Source organism: Metopolophium dirhodum, chromosome 1, assembly GCF_019925205.1.
Source record: "Metopolophium dirhodum isolate CAU chromosome 1, ASM1992520v1, whole genome shotgun sequence".
Lineage (NCBI taxonomy): Eukaryota > Metazoa > Arthropoda > Insecta > Hemiptera > Aphididae > Metopolophium > Metopolophium dirhodum.
Window position 1 is genome coordinate 24,506,795 of NC_083560.1, and position 17,688 is coordinate 24,524,482.

The window sequence follows — 17,688 nt, forward strand, 5'->3', positions numbered from 1 at the left end:
GTTGGTTACACTGATTTTTTTAATAATGATAAAAACATTATTTATTATTTACAATAATTTTAAGCTGATTGCTGATTATTTTTTTCATATTCAGTTACTAATGATCCATCGTTCACTCAAGTCGTGTCTCATTTTTCTTTATTTTCTCAAAGTTTTATTAAATTGTATAAGTTATTTAATTTCTTCAAAAATGAATTTTCAAAAATGCGCAAACGATGTCCAGTCATTGGTCGATCAAATACGATTCAATTCAACGCCAGCGTATCCAGAATTCTCTGCATTTGTATCTAGGTTACGATCTTTTAAAAGTTTTCCTCCAAATACCGGTCAGAATAAGTACAAGCTCTCGGAATGCGGATTTTACTATATCAATCTCGATGACGCAGTTCAATGTCATTGGTGTGGAGTAATTCTACATAGTTTTGAAATCGATGATAATTGTTTTATAGAACATACCCGATTCTCACCAAAATGTTTATATGTATTATTAATGAAAGGTAATCAGTTTGTTCAAAAAGTCTTAAGTAAATATTGTAAAACCGAAGTTATTTGTAATTGTGAAACCGGTTCGTACGACACCATTTGTTAAATCATGTTTTTTTTATATAATATACTGTTTATAATATTTGCTCTATTGAATAAAAAAAAAAAATAAAAAAAAATTGAATGTTTTATCTTAAATGTTTTATTATTCGATTTAATATCTTGTGGACGTATAGCCTAGCGGGTTAGTGCGTATATAATAATTTAAAATGTTTTTCAGGTATCAGGTTAGTAAGTATATGTAAATTCCCTCTCTAGTATGCACTAATTCGCTAACTGTACGTTCACATTTTTTGCATTTTTTTTTTTATCCGAGTTTTTAGTATATAATATGACTGCAAAGGAAAAAACTAACAGTCCAATGTATAACTCCTAACAGTTATATCCTACTTTTTATTGTGTACTTTTTTAGCAAAAAAAAAACTTCATTATGAGTCCACCAATAATTGTCTGTAAGTCTACATTCGACATCCGAGCTTTTAACAAGAAAAGTATTACAGTTGGATTACTAATTAATAAGCAGATTTCAATTATTTTATTATTAGAATGTAAACTTTCAAAGAAAATTATTACATTAAGTTTAGAAGAATGGTTCACACTGATGTCTGAATCTAATTACAATTCAATTATTAATAACCTAAATACCAGGGTGAGGCGTGTAAAGATTACCGATTCCTTTTCATATTCAATTAATGTTAAACAGAGTTCAATTACCCTACATCTAAACGAGGAATATATTACCTTGACACACGTAGATTTGTACCGGCTTCGTCAATTACAGAATTTGATTGATTTGTATGTGGTAGACAAGCAAAAACGTTTAGCAAATTATCAAATTACTTTCAACACTGCATATGACCTAATTAAAAATGATGTCCGTGGTCTGCCATCCACTTGTCAAAGGAACGAATTTACCAACCAATATATTCAAAACTATGATTTTAATTATTATAATCATTTACAGAACGAATTTAATAATCAAACAACCGTCTTGCTTTTAATAGTTTGACGCTTTGGATCGGTTAGTAATTTATCAAATATAATTTGCATTGTCTCATTAAGACCAGTATGAAGTGTTTGATCTTTTGATTCGTCGGTCGTGTACAATCTAACAGTAGCTTCACTGAACTTCCATCTATTACAACAAATTATTTTATTTAAAAACAAAAGAAGTAAATAAAATCAGTAAAAAAAAAACAGATTCAGCAATAGTTTTTAAATTTAAACCAATGTATTTACCTGTCCTTTACTGGTACATTCTCGATGTTAGTAACCTTATAATGACTTAGCACCCAAAGATCCTTTCCTTTTTCTTCAAAAGGCGTCTTTATTGTCACAACGCCATCTCCTTGTCTGAATGTTAGCGAATTAAATACTTCAACATCAAAATCTTCTGATCTCAAGCGTTCGCTGATATTATCTCTGTATGATGCATTCTATAAAAAAAAATAAATTATTTATGCTATCATTAGGAAAAAAATATTATTTTTATTACCATTTTATTCTGCTTCTTTTTCATAGGTTTTTTAACACTTGTTTTTTCTGCAGAACGTTTTGATCCAGGTTTTGTTTTTGAAAAAGACGGTCTTATATCAATTGATTCGCTAAAATGTTCATTCTGTGAAACATAAAACATAGTATATTATTTTTTACTGTTTTTTTCCATTATATATTTTTTTCTATGTCCCAAGAATTATACCCAAAGCGTTGAGTAATGTTACGACGCACTTCCAATATACTATGTTATAATCAGTCATTTAATATTATTTTAAGAATTATAACCATAGCGTTGAGTGGTGTTACGACCGGCCTCCAATTTTCTATGGTTATAAGATATTTAATAAGTAGTTACTAACCTCTGAATCAGTTGAAGCAATTGTACGGTACGACATTTTATTTTGGTAGTATTTCTGTTGAACTGAGCTTCTTGTCCTGGGATGAAATCTTGAAGACTGGTGAATATTAGAGAATACCCTCTGTCTTTTATACACAGATTTTTACCACTACTTCAATAATTAAGTATACAAATGGTCATAGCCTTACATTATAGAAACCTGCTAAAACATGAACATACAGGTACAACAGCAAAATCACATTACATGACTTTAAATTGACGCTAACATAACCTATCCCAGCCAAATGTTTATGACATTCACCTTTTACCATGGTCAATACCCTCCTTGAATAAATTTCTACAATAACCTTACCTTAGATGGGTGCTGAAACATGTTCATATACAACAGCAAATTACATTACATGAATTTAAATTATTACAAACAGGATTTAAAATAAATTAGAATGTATACATTCATTCTCAAAAACCAATTACATTATATGAATTTTAATTGTTGCTAACATAACCTGTCCAGCCAAATGTTATCACATTTACTAAATGTCAATGCTTAGAATGTATACATTCATTCTCAAAAACCAATTATATTAAATGAATCTAAATTGCTGCTAATATAACCTGCTCAGTCAAATGTTTTCACATTTACTTAATGTCAATGCCATTATAATATTAAAACAGGATGTAAAATAAGTTGAAATGTTTAAATCCATCACAAAAAATTCTAATGAGAGAAGAGAGGGTTATTTTCGGGTATAAAACCCAGAATTTCTTAGCTTATCGTCATCAGTTCAAGCAACAGCAGTTCCAAGAGCAGCCAGCAGCAGAACAGTCTTCTTCGCCAAAACAACAGCCAGCCAGCAGTTTACCAAACATCTTCAATAGCCAGTCAAAAGATTGTCAAAACAACTCTAACAAATAGACCAGCCATCATACTTAGAAAAAGTACCTCAATTTCTACAAGCTATGTAAGTACTTTTTTTTTTTATTGTTATTATTTAATTTAACATCATATTTCTTTTTTTTAAAAAATAAAATAGAATAATAACAATTTATTGTTGTAATGATAATACAGTTTTATAATATTACTATGGGTATTGAGTGTTTAGACTTAAAGATTTTTTTTCATAGATTATTTAAAATAAAAACATTAAAATAGAAGTAGTTGAAAGACGGTTTCTCAACTCTCACTTTTAGTCACTACTATAATATAAGCTGTTTTCTTTTTTTTTTGTTAAGTTATGATCAAGTAACAATAATACGTTATAATTACACCATAGAGTAATAATACTAAAATGAATTACACCACGTCTACAGTATAGAAGATAACTGATGTACCATACTATCATAGATTTACATAGATAAGATAGAACATCGGGCTTATCATTCATCAATAATATTGATAATTATTACCTAACCTCAAAAATCTTTAATAGTCAATCTCTTTCATGATAATTACTATAGATACCGTTATCTAGTAGTTGTTGCACGATACCTTGTTTTTATCAATGTTAAAATACTATAGCTGATTATAAATATTTGTTATAGATAACGTGATTGTTGTATTACACGTGTAATATTATCTTACGTAAAATGTTTTAATATAAAAAATTTTTTTTATTATATTAAAATATTCAATAATGTTTAATGACTGTATAAAATATATCCTAAAACGTATATTATACACATATATAAATTTAAATTATTTTTTCTATAATGTTTTTTTTTATTGCTTTTACGTTAAGATTATTCGAAAGCTGCTGTCGCACGTTGATAGTAAACACGTAGTTGCTTTCGTGACAACGTAATGTTACCGTACGAACTCTACGATAGTTACAATCGCCCTATCTACTATTAACTAACATATAAATTATCACGTTTTTTTCTATTATCGTGTGACGTAGCTTCACTAGCAACTAAAATTTTATTTTTTATGATATAAATGCTATATTGTCTAATTTTTAAAGTTTTTTTATTTAGCTTTGAATAATATAATTAGTTATTATTATATATACGTATATACGTACATTCGTTGTTTTATAAATAATCGCTTTAATAATTAGATTTATATAATATTTTATATTTTATACTAATGTATTTAGTCAAAAATTACAGATAATGAATTTTTGGCATTCATATGATTTTTGTAATGAACAAATTCAATATTATGGACAACAAATTGTAACCTTAACGAAGATGATTGATGAAAATAAGATTAAAGAAAGATATGAATATAAAGATCTCAAAAAAAAAATTAAAAACCTGAAATTCATTATTTATTTAAGTAGAACAAACTCTAACCCAAATTTTTCTTATATAAAAGATTTAAACACAAAATTAGTTTTATTAAGAGAAGAAAAAATGGATATATGTAAAAAATATAGTGATTTATATGTTACGAATTTTCGTAAGCGAGAACACTGTTTCGGTAAAAGGTTAGATTTTATTACAACAGCAGAATCTAAGCGCGAAAGATTTAGATCAGGTTAAAATTTTTTTTTAAAAATTTGTTATGAATAATTAGTAATAATATTATAAGTTTATATTTATGTATATAGGTATTCAATGTAATTTTCTTTTTTTGATTAATACATACAAATTTTTAATATAAAAGTTAAAAAACATAAAAAATAGAAATATGTTGGAAATAAATTATTGTCATTAATATGCATTATTTTTTTTTATCTGGCAGATAGTTTACAAATTCTATATAATTTTTCCAGATTTTTTTTTTAAAAAAAAAGAAAAAACATGGAAGCCAAATCGTTAATTCACGAGCAAATCATTCAAATATTGGAACAGCAAAAAGAAAATGATCATGCTCAAGATGTTGACGAAAAAATGTTCTATTCCAATATTAAAAATATTAAAATAAAAATTCAAAAAGCGGTGCTGAAAGAAACCAGAAAAAGACTTATTGAAGAAAAACAGAATTTAATAAACGAATTTAAACATTTAACATATATAAATTATTTATGCGAGAAAAATATTCAAAAAGGTCTAAATAATTTATATAGTAAATTAGATAATGTCGAATAATATTCTGTTTTTCAATAAATAATTAAAATATTATTTTTTTTTTTTGTTATTATTTATTATTTTATCATATAATTATTATTGTGTATATAAGATCTGCTGGTATGATAAATGTTTTCAAATAAAACTAATTTAATAAAAATGTTAGGAAAAGTGGTTTAGATTTAAAAAACGTATCAATTAGTTAGTTTTTGAAATTCTATGTAATTTTCAGAATCATGAACCCAGAAATAAACGTAATTAAAAGCAGAATTCTTGCAGCAGAACAGCAGGTGCGTGACAATAAACGCTATTATATCGAGAAACGGAAAGCATTTCGAAAAGTATTTGTAAATGATAGTATGAAGAAAAATTCATTTTTTAAAAATAAATTGATAAATGAACATAATAGATTCGAAAACTATTCAAGTGAATGTAAAGCAGATATTCAGTGTCGGTTAACAGAACTAAACAATCGGTTAAGAGAATTAGAATCTGAGTAATTTCTTATTATATTAACCAATTCTTTTTTTCTTTGTAATAATTTAGAATTAATACTATTATATTTTGAAAACAATATTCTGAATTGCTTGCATAAGATTTAAAAAAAAGAAGTTGATGTTATAATAAATTTACAATATTATGATTGCTTTTACCTATGTTTTTTTTTATTTAATCTATTTTTTCAGTTTCATAATGAAAAGAAAAACGGTTACAAAACACGAGCGAATGTCATCTTCTGATGAAGGTTTATTTGAAATCGAGAGATTTAAGAAATGTTCAAAAACATTTTTGATTAAGAATACTTTAAATTTTATAGACTACACGCTTTTTTTTAACTTTGTTAGAGATAAATTAATTTTAAAGTTAAAAGAATCATGTTTACAATCATCTATAAAATTTAATTTACATGTGGATAGCGTATACGAAAGAATACTCACTCAAGAAGTTCGGGACATAGCTTTCAAAACTTCTAATACACTTGCATGTAATTCATCCGATTTCAATAAATTACTAAATGGAATGTTCAATAAATTATTATCTGAACAAGACCAGTTTTTAGCGAAAGGATCTGGGTGGTCCCTTAAAATTATAGATGTATTACAATTGAGAATTAATACAGTGAATCCTCTCAGAGGAGGAACGTATCTAGATCTACCTGAATATATAAAAGATAAAAGAGCAATTATAAATGTAAAAAATAACGATGCTAAATGTTTTAAATATTCAATACTATCTAAGTTTGATAATCGATCGAATAAAACTTATTTGAATAAGAAATATTTTAAAATGTTAGAAACAAAAAGTGGTTTAGATTTTAAATGTATTGATTTTCCAACACCAATCAGTCAGATGAAAAAATTTGAATGTACAAACGATGTATCAATTAATATTTATAGTTTAAATGATAAAAAACATATTTTTCCTTTGTATATTTGTAATACTGAAAGAAAAAAACATTTCGATCTTTTTCTGTTCAATAATGATGAAACATCACATTACTGTTATATAAAAAATTTTTCAAGATTCGTTAGAAGTCAGAAAACTAAAAATTAATGACTTAATGACTCAGTTTAAAAGCGTTATCTAGCGGAACAAAATACAGCAGTATTATTATTTTCATTGATTTATTTACCACTAGATGACGCTTTTTGTTTTTATCGATTGTAGATATATATATAGTTTTCAAAACAGACTAATTAGGATCAGGAGATCATGTGAAATAATTAATTCGATTTAATAAAAAAACTGATATTTTATTTTATTAAAAAATAAATAAATAAATAAATAAATATTATACATAAAAAAAACATTATTTTAAAATATCTGATGATGTTATCCACGAATTTTGACTTGAATCAAAACCTAGCCATTTAACAAACATTTTATTCCCAACTTTTTTTACAATACGTTCAATGAGAAAGGTGTTTGGAAAATCAGTTAATTTAATTTCCTGTTCATAAAAACCACCTAAAATTACACTGCCTGATTCATCCTTTAGTTGATAAGTAACTGGATTTGTCTGTAAAACTTTTGAAACTGTAAATATTTCCGTTGTCCAATTTGGTGTATATCCTTTAGTAAATATATGTTTATACTTAGATATTCGTACTTTATCGTTAACTTTAAATTTTGGTTTATACAATGTTTCAGAAATTATATATGTGTTAAATTTAATTCTGTTTGTATCCATTCGAGCTTCACTAGGTGTACATTTGATTGTTCTGTGTTTTGTGTTATTATAGTTATGTGTAATTTTTGATATTGTATTGTACCAATTCCATGTGCCTGTTGCAGTAAAATGTCTATATATATTATTTTTAAGAGTTCGAATCACACGTTCCGCGATTGAACATTTGATAACACTGTATGAACTGTAATGTTTAATTTTATTTTTTTTCATTAAATCTTGGAATTGGACATTGTAAAATTCTGTACCATTATCTGTCTGTAAAAATTTTGGTTTAGCTTTTTTCAATATATTAAACATTCCTTTTTTACATTCTTTACCTGATTTATTTTTCAGCGGTTCCACAAATACATATTTGCTATATGTGTCTATAACAATTAATATGAATTTAAAACCATAATTTTTTTTAGAATGAGATTGCATATCCATTAAATCAGCTTGCCAGAGGTCGTCAATAAACCGTGTTACCACACTACGTCTAGGAAATATTTTTCTCGCTGGTCGATGTAGCTCGTTAGCTATACTCTCTAAGGTTGTCATTATACTATAATATTTCTCTCACGCAGTTCTTCTAAAATAGATATAATTTCATTATTGACACCAGTATTACCAACACTTTGTGATGATGTCAGAAGATTTAATCTAGTTACTAGCTCATTCGGATCGTCATAATAAACTAATTGTGTTTGAGGTAATACATCTTTATATAAACCTCTGCCTGTCTTAGGATCAGGTGATGAAGTAAAATTAATCATATCTGTAGACATGTGATCTGCAGGTGAAAAACTGCTTGCTGATTGATTAAAATCAAATGGTTCAATTTCTTGTGTTATTTTTCTACGTTTAGCGTTAAATAACCCAAAAGGAGTAGAAGGTAAAGTATTGTTAAATGATTTTAAGCTAATTCGAGGAGTTGTATTCTCATTAATTTTAGCTATTTCTTCGTTAAACTGTTTTTCCTCCATTTTCATTCGATCATACAACGGTTTTACAACAGTCATCCATTTATGGTACCTCGAGGTTCTAGGTTTTCCATCTGCTTTTAAATGGACTCCAGAAGTTTTCAAAATATTGTAATAAGATTCTATATCTTCTATAGTTGTTTTTTTTGGTTCCTTCTCACATAATAAAGACCATAGTCCTGGTGTAAATTTATAATATTTATTAAGCAGCAATAATTTACCGTGACTAAAAGTTGCAGAGTGTTTTCCTATTTTATACGAATCACTATCTTTATCATAATGCAAACCATAGGATTTATCATAACGCGTTGATTTAGGACGGTTATTTAAAAAATTTTCAAATGGTGAATTTAATTCGTTACCATCATCATCTTCACTAGTACATGAGGTTTCTGATTTATTTTCTAGCTCAGTTGACTGTGTGTTCCATATTTCATTTTGTTTTGTATGTGTACTCAATGGTTCAATTATTGGCTTAAATGCTTCACGGAAATAGTTTTCAGAATCTATAACACCGCGTTTCATTTCCATTATTTTTCGTTTAATATTTTTTTTTGATGTTATTAAATTTTCCAACAAGACTTTTTCTTTGTTCATTGTAAATAATAAATGTAATATACCTGTATCGTGTGACTACCGATAACACTATGCAGATAATTACTTTGTGACGGTATATTTATATATGAGTATAAGCATATAAAATTATCTTATTTTAATGAACGTATGAAAACCACATCTATACCTTCCTTCATTAATTTCCCGAGTTTTATCGATGACCATAAACCCATAATCACTATGATTCCAACATAAATGAGAAATTTTGCGAAATTCTGAGAAATCCATATCTGTAGATGAATGATCGTTGAATATATGTCGTAAATTTGTATCATCTTGTTTCAGTATTATTAAGAAGTTTGCGTTATCTCTTACTAGCTGTTTGGTTATTTTAGAATATGTCTGTGCTAAATAAAATACAGAGCTAGCACCCGAATGTCTACCCATACTAAAGTATTCTCTAATTACGGACTGTGGACCACATATCACATCGTCAAAAATGATGATGGAATTTTTCTTGGTTAAGTTTGGTTTTATAACCTTATCAGCGCTTGTAAATATGAAAAAATTAGCACCCTTTATATCATCTATTATTTTTTTCAATAAAACATATTTTTCCTGATTAGAGGTTTTTGAGTATAAATAAATATTTTCAAATCTTAACCCGTTTGCATGTGTGATCAGATTATACATTATATTTGTTTTTCCTGAACCACTGGGGCCAACTAGTATAGCACGTATAGTATCGGGTAATAACGAACCATGTCTTGATGGTTTTTTTACTACCTGAACATCTACATTTATAACATCTAATTTTTCTTTCTGCTCAATCAAATTCATATTATTTTCATATAAATACTCTAGATTTTTTAAATTTATAGCCAGTTATAGATGGCGTGTTCAACTCGCAAGTGTAAGTCAGACAAGACTGGAAAAGGATTAGTAAACTCTCTTATAAATAGTCTCCCGTTCGAAGCCCATGTTTCAGGCTATCAGTATTGCGGCCCTGGTACAAAATTAAAAAAGAGACTAGATCGTGGTGATAAAGGAATAAACCCATTGGATGCTGCTTGTCGTGATCACGATATTGTGTATGCAACGAGTAAAAATTTAGACGATAGACATAAAGCTGATAAAGTGCTAGAAAATCGTGCTTGGGAGAGATTTAAAGCAAAAGATACACCTAGAAAAGAGAAATTAGTTGCGTACGCAGTAACAAACGCAATGAAAGCTAAAAGAAAAAAAGGTATGGGTTGCAAACGGAAACGTGCTATAAAAACAAATTGTATACTAGCAGCGAAAAAAAAAAGAATCTCAAAGAAAAAGAATGGTGGTAAAAGGCTGATTTTAGCACCGAGGCAGTCAGGAGGTGTAATTCCCTTAATACCTATATTTGCAGGATTGTCGGCACTTGGTAGTTTGATGTCTGGAGGTGCTAGTGTGTATAATGCTGTTCAAAATTCAAAAAGAAAAAAAGGCAGTGGTTTGAAATCAAACAAAAATAGGTTAAGAAAAAAAAACTGATGATCACGCTACCTAACAGACCGCTTTCGTCTCAAGATATTATAAAATATGTCGGAAAGTTGAAAATCAATCATTTCCGTGGAGTCTTTTCAGGTGATAACTTACCTAAAAAACCGCATACGATTGAATGTGGTGTATTAAACTTGGATATATCTTCAGGCGACGGAAGTCATTGGGTAGCGTTTTATAAATATAAGGACAAAGTTGTTTATTTCGATAGCTTTGGTGATTTACCACCACCAATTGAATTACAACATTATTTTCATGAGTTTAAAATAGTATACAACTATTCTAACTATCAAGATTTCAATACATTTAACTGCGGTCATTTATGTCTTGAATTTTTACAATGTATGAATCTGTTACATTAAGTTTGACTGGAAATACAACTATATTATCAACGAATTATTTTCCGTCCCTAAATGTTTACGAGGATTCAGAAATAGCTTTGTTATCTTTGCAAACGTGCAATTCATTTCCAAATATTATAAATCCAACTAATAACCGGCTGAGAATAAAATCAATTCCTCCAGATAGAATAGCAAAAATTCAATTTTTTATACCAGTCGAATGCCGTGACATAGAAGATATTAACAAATATATGGTAGAAGAGTTATCTCAAGTCAATAAAGTCTACGGAACAAAGCTGACATTCAGTGTACGTATTGATCCTGTCGATTTTAGAACGTATATAAAATGTAATGGAATACTAAACTTTGAGCATCCGTATAGTATAGCACCTGTTTTTGGGTATAGAAAGAAAGTTTGTGGACCGTTTCATGAAGAACATCGATCGGATAAAGCTGCAAATTTAAACACAATTAATTCTATAAAAGTAATGTGTAATATAGCACATGGGTCATTCAACAACCAACTTCAAAGCCATTCGATATATGAGTTTTTCCCAAGTGGGAGAAGAGGAACAAAGGTTGTTCAATCTCCGGTAAACCTTATATATTACAGATTAAACAAAACAGATATTAATTCAATTACTGTTCAGTTAGTTGACCAAAACAATAATCCAATTGACAATTTTAACGAAACGTTAACAGTTGTTCTGCATATTAAACGTCACGGATCTCATCATTAAATTTATATCTTAGATTTTGTAATGTATGAGTCAGTTACTTTAAGTTTAACTGGGAATGCTACCATATTATCTGTAAATTATTTTCCACCTATAAACCTTTACGAGGACTCAGAAATAGCTTTGTTATGTTTACAGTCATTTAATTCGTTTCCAAATATTAATGATAATAATAATAAATTTTCTATACAAGTAGCTGAGAATGAAAACAATAATGATCCTATGATATGTTTTATTACATTGGAAGAGGGTTGTTATGAAATTGAAGATATTAAGCAACGAGTTAAGAAGCAAATAGATGACTATAATAGTAAAAACTTAACCAATTTAACATTCGACATTACAGTTGATCCTAACGATTTCAGATCGTATATAAAATGTAATGGGATACTACACTTTGAGCATCCGTATAGTATAGCACCTGTATTCGGTTTTGAAAAACGAGTATATAAGCCACACAATGAAATTCTTCGATCGGAAAAAGCTGTAAATTTAAACACAATTAATTCTATAAAAGTAATGTGTAATATAGCTCAAGGATCATTCAACAACCATCTTCAGAGTCATTCGATTTATGAGTTTTTCCCAAGTGAAAGGACAGGGTTGAAAGTAATTCAGTCACCACCAAATTTAATATATTACAAATTGAATAAAACAAATATTGATTCGATAACCGTTCAGTTAGTTGATCAAGATCATAATCCGATTGATAATTTTGCTGAGGCATTGGCAATTGTGTTACATATTAAACGTTACGGATCTTGAGATGGGTTTAAAATTCAATATAAACCCACTACTTCGGATCAGTACAACTAGTCATAAGACTAAAGTGCTACCAGCAACATCAAATCAAATAAAAAAATTGACGGTGAAGAATAAAAAAATTTTACAAGCTTTGGGTTATCAATTAAAGCAGAATGCCTGAAAGTGATATTTTGGATATAACTTCACAGTACGAAACGGATTCTAAAATTACAAAAATTGAATATCATTCATACGCACCGTATACAACATCATTTAATAATAATGATGAAATACGTATATCGATCCAGCAAACGGATGTCTATCCATATCTACACGAAAGCTTTATTTTTTTGGAAGGAATAATTACTGATGCTACCAAAGTGAAACTAACTAATAACGGTTACTCTTACCTTTTTGAGCAAATACGGTTGGAAATCAATGGGATAGAAGTAGATAGCACGCGTGTTCTTGGAATCACTAGCTCGTTGAAAGGTTACTTATCCGGTACGCCAGACAACTACAATTGCTATGAAAATGCTGGCTGGAATTTTAAAAACGCAACGCAATCAGAAAATGATAAAGGTGAATTTAGTGCTTGCATTCCATTGAAATATTGGTTAGGTTTGTTTGAAGATTATAAAAGAATATTAGTGAATTCTAGATTGGAATTAATATTAACTCGAAGTCATAGCGATTTAAATGCTTTAAGTTTAAAAACTGGTGTAACTGCTTCTGAAGGTAAAGTCGTTTTAAATAAAATAGCCTGGATGGTTCCACATATAACTGTTGACGATGAAGAAAGGTTAAAATTATTGAAACTTATAGAAAAAGAAAAAAGTTTGTTTATTCCTTTTAGATCTTTTGAGACTTTTGAATATCCTGAACTCGGAACCGCTAAAAAAGTTGTATGGAATTTGAAAACTGCTTCAAAATTAGAAAAACCACGATTTATCATAATTGGATTGCAAAAAGGACGCAAAAATATGTTATCGAAAGATTGTAGTATATTTGACCATTGTAATTTAACAAACGTTAAAGTATTTCTGAACTCGATAGCTTATCCATACAATAATTTGAATTTAGATTTTACTAAAAATAATTTCACTTTATTATATAATATGTATACATCGTTTCAAGAATCGTACTATGAAAAAAGTATTCGTAACCCGATATTGAGTCCTTCTACTTTTCTGACAAACGCTCCAATTATAGTCATCGATACTTCGAAACAGAACGATTCAGCTACTGCCTCGGCAGTGGATGTTCTATTGGAAATTGAAGCTTCAGAATCGCTTGCAGGTGTAACTGCTTACTGTTTATTAATTCATGATCGTATTGTAGAATATGTACCTTTTACTAGAGAAGTAAGGAAACTTGTGTAAATATAATTAAGAATTAATTTTTAACAAAAAAAACTATTATTTAATAATTTGTGTTCTTTACTTGAAATAATTATTTTAGTTTTAAGATTTGCTAAAAAATTTGCTACACGAAGACAAAATTTGGTAGAAAATCTCTGTTTGTGTTACACGGTAAATCTGAGTGCTCCAAGGGGGACATTCCCCCTTGAAAAAAAATTTTTACCGTGGAAAAGCTGGCTGTGAACATACAAATATATACTACTAATACGAATATAAAATGCCTCTTGTTATTATTATTTAATTAGTTGGCACATACAACAATATTATAGTACTTAACTCATATAATGATTTAACTGATAAGTGTAGAAAATACGGTATTCCTATGACAAATGGTACATAATAGTGTTGAACAAGTATTGTTTTTTAATTTCGAGTCGTGTCGAGTTCAAAATACGAGTACTTGACAAACGCCGATCATTCAAAAAATTCTAGTACGTTTTGAGGATCACGTCTATGTATTCTTATCGGAAATATTTGTGTTGTTTCAGTTATTTATAGTTTTAACATTTATTTCTCAATACAATAATATAAATAGTTTTGAACCGAGTACTCAATGCAAGGCAAACTCTATTCAAGTCGACTCTTTACTCGTAATTACAAGTATAAAAAAAAAAACTCTATTCGAATATTGTTCGTAAGTCAAGTACTCGACCAACTCAAGTGTATAATAATATATTCTTGGAAATAAATCATCAAACACACAAAATAACAGTCTCTATGGATCGCTTATAATTTATAAGTTATAAACATACGGGCCTGGCTCGGGGACCCGCACAGTCCTGCCCTGCACTTACGTGCTTATATATTATGTGACGAAATGCTTCGTTTGCCTATTATTACGAATATGAAAATATCTATTATTATTATTTAATTAGTTGGCACATACAACAATATTATAGTATCATATTTATACTATATTTATGTTTATTGTACCAAATGGTGGCAAATACTTTATTGCATTATGAAAAAAAGTGTTGTTAATATCATATTATCCAAGGAAATTAATTAAGAGTATGACATTGTCTCTGAAATACAAGTGAACTCAACGGTAAACGATAAGTAGAACATGACACATGACATGAAACAGTATTTTGTACGATAAGAAATTATGGTACCTGTATAGCTCATCTAATACTTAATATATATTTTATACAGGTACAAAAAGTTCAGAATATTGTTGGATCGCAGGGAAGGTAGTTCAACCATCATTGGTAACCAGTATATAGGGATAACCATATCATGGGGTAGAACAGTACCGATTTAACAGACATTTAAACGGAAATAGTCTCATTTAACTTATTTTATACATAAAATATTACAACATTGAAGGCTGTTGTACATCGTTCGAACAATTTCATTTTATACTAGACTGATACAGTTATAAATTTCAAAAATGTATTTGATGGTGGAAAGATAAAATTTTATAACCAACGTAAAATAGACATTTAACTGATAAAGATTAAGAATTAATAAATACACATTATTCCCAGGTAATGTACACTCTAAAACTATTTACAATCTAATCGCTTCTGAAAATTGTAATTTTGTGTATAAAATCAATATTGGGTTTTCCATTAGCCCATTATGATATTCTACTACTGAAAAACAATTGAATATTAACAGGAAATGTATGATACTTAAAACTTTTAAAAAGATAGAAAAAGGTATGGGATTTTCCACAGAGATATGGCTAAAATGTTAACTTATTTTAACTGTATAAATCTCATCAAATTTAAAAGTCAAAAAATGAGCATAGGTAATTACTTAATTTGAAAAAAAAAATAATTTGAATAAATAAAGTTATTTAATAATTGCGTCAGTGACGATTGGAAGTTTGGTTACGTTTTTATCACGTCAGTTTGGCTCGTTTGTGAACGCGTTTTGAGTACTTTTGATGCGATAGATCAGAATATAATATATACCAGGCAATAGGTATGTCATGATAGTAATTCGTGTTGGCGATTAATATTTTGAACTGTAGTTACTATAATTGCCTACTGCCATCGCCGCAAACGTCAAAACTGAAGAAAAAGTAGCGGCTAGGTCCTTTGACCCTGGTACCGACAACCCCTATTCGACTACGGGCTGAAGGAAATAAACTATAATAAACTTTATTTTAACAGTACTCCATACGGTAAGATATGTATGGATTTTTAAATCAAAAAAAATATCTATTTAGATATTAAAATATATAAGTTAGAATTCCAGAAAATTGAACGGCATGATGAAATAAACTAGGATGTACAAAAAAAATGTATGATTGTACATATTAATTATAATTCTGTTCGTGAAACTTAACTGTTATATTATTAATATAAGTGAATTGTAATTATTTACATAATAATAAAATATTATGGAAGGTAGTTAAGTAAAAAAAATAAAAATATTTTCAAATGTTATCAATAATTCATAGTATTTAGGTCTCATATTAATACTAATTTATATACTTAAATTATTAATAAAATATTGATACCCAAAATATGTAAGAAAAAAAAAATAAATAACACATTTAATATGAAATGAAAATTAATAATTGATAGGCAGGTAGGTAGCTATGTAATAAAATATATAAAATTTATTATCATGTAAATACATTAAAAAGTGAATTTTAGAACCATAAATGGTACAAAACTATTCACATTACACAGTGCTTGACTTGTTAAAATAAAAGAGGTAGAACTCTGTTTACTTTTTAAAAAAAAAGTGTTCCCATTATTTGTTAGTTGTTAACCTTTATTGAGCCGTCAAAATACCATCGATACCCCTCTTTAAATCATGTAAAAAATATTTATAAATAATAAATTTTATAACAACATTAAATAACAGTTAAATATATTCATGTAGTTTGTGGTCTAACGGTGAATTTACAAATATAGTATGTGGTCTATCGCAAATAAACGAATTAATATATCAACTTATAGTATATCATTCTACAAAAAATATTATAATTAAAAAAAATTAAAATTAAAGTAAATTAAATTAGGTACTTATTGGTTAATATATTATTATGTTTATAATTGTCTCTAAATTTTTGTCAAGAATTTTTAATATTGTGTTGTTTTGGGCGGGACCATTTTCCTCCAAAAACGAGATACCGTTTTCCTCCACTGTTCATTTCCCGCCAAAAACAAAAAAAGGTTGGTTTCCATTTTCCTCCACATTATTTTTGACTAAAATTATGTCTATTTTCCTCCAATATTTTAGTCAGCGTTTTTATTATAAAAATAGAGTATAGATAGGATCGCATTTTGCGCGTATCTGTTGATTAAATTCTAGTCGCGTTCTTATAGGCTAGGGAAATACGTTAGTCCAAGTGTCCGACAGCACACACGGCTTATAACAGTTGATTGTAACTTTGATTAAGCCTAATAAAGATACGTACATACAACATACGGGTATATACGTCTATACTTATATTGTTATATTGTGTATCATCAATAAAATTGTCACTGATTATTATGATTATACACATTGAGACACACGAATATACTAAATACTCGTATCAATAAGACAATATTTGTAGAAGCTTACCGTACGCCGAATAGTGCCTATAGTGTTTTTTATAGTTTAGCAAATTTTAATTTTTAAAATGTCTGAACAAGCGACGTTTATTGAAAGTTCTCGAGGAAAACCTTTAATAATTCGTGATAGTTAGAAGTATTTCTTAGCATATAAGTCAAAATCTGAATTATCACGTTGGCGATGTTGTTTAACGACTTGTCAAGCAGTTATATACACTAATAAAAATGTAGAAATAGTAGCCAATGAATTACACAAAATGTACATAATCATTTGCC

General features: G+C 28.2%; 1 protein-coding gene and 1 long non-coding RNA gene across 2 annotated transcripts; one reads left to right on the forward strand and one right to left on the reverse strand.

Annotated features, from left to right (window-relative positions):
• Positions 1-1,521: 1,521 nt before the first annotated feature.
• LOC132934797 (uncharacterized) lies at positions 1,522-3,713 on the reverse strand. The gene is made up of 4 exons (XM_061001159.1): positions 2,400-3,713; positions 2,039-2,161; positions 1,783-1,979; positions 1,522-1,678 (listed from the first exon to the last, which is right to left on the reverse strand). Exons 1-4 carry the CDS (start codon positions 2,433-2,435, stop codon positions 1,522-1,524), a joined length of 513 nt encoding a protein of 170 aa, XP_060857142.1. The 5' UTR covers positions 2,436-3,713.
• LOC132934798 (uncharacterized) lies at positions 3,243-5,480 on the forward strand. Its single transcript, XR_009663084.1, has 2 exons — positions 3,243-3,360; positions 5,116-5,480. It is a non-coding gene; the product is annotated as an uncharacterized LOC132934798 (long non-coding RNA).
• Positions 5,481-17,688: the final 12,208 nt, after the last annotated feature.

What these genes read in the sequence shown, in the direction of transcription:
- LOC132934797 (XM_061001159.1), bottom strand. Translation starts at nt 2,435, where the DNA reads ATGTCGTACCGTACAATTGCTTCAACTGATTCAGAG. An exon ending in TTGCTTCAACTGATTCAGAG is followed by an intron (nt 2,162 to 2,399) that starts GTTAGTAACTAC and finishes TATGTTTCACAG; the next exon opens with AATGAACATTTTAGCGAATC. An exon ending in AAAAGAAGCAGAATAAAATG is followed by an intron (nt 1,980 to 2,038) that starts GTAATAAAAATA and finishes TTTTTTTTATAG; the next exon opens with AATGCATCATACAGAGATAA.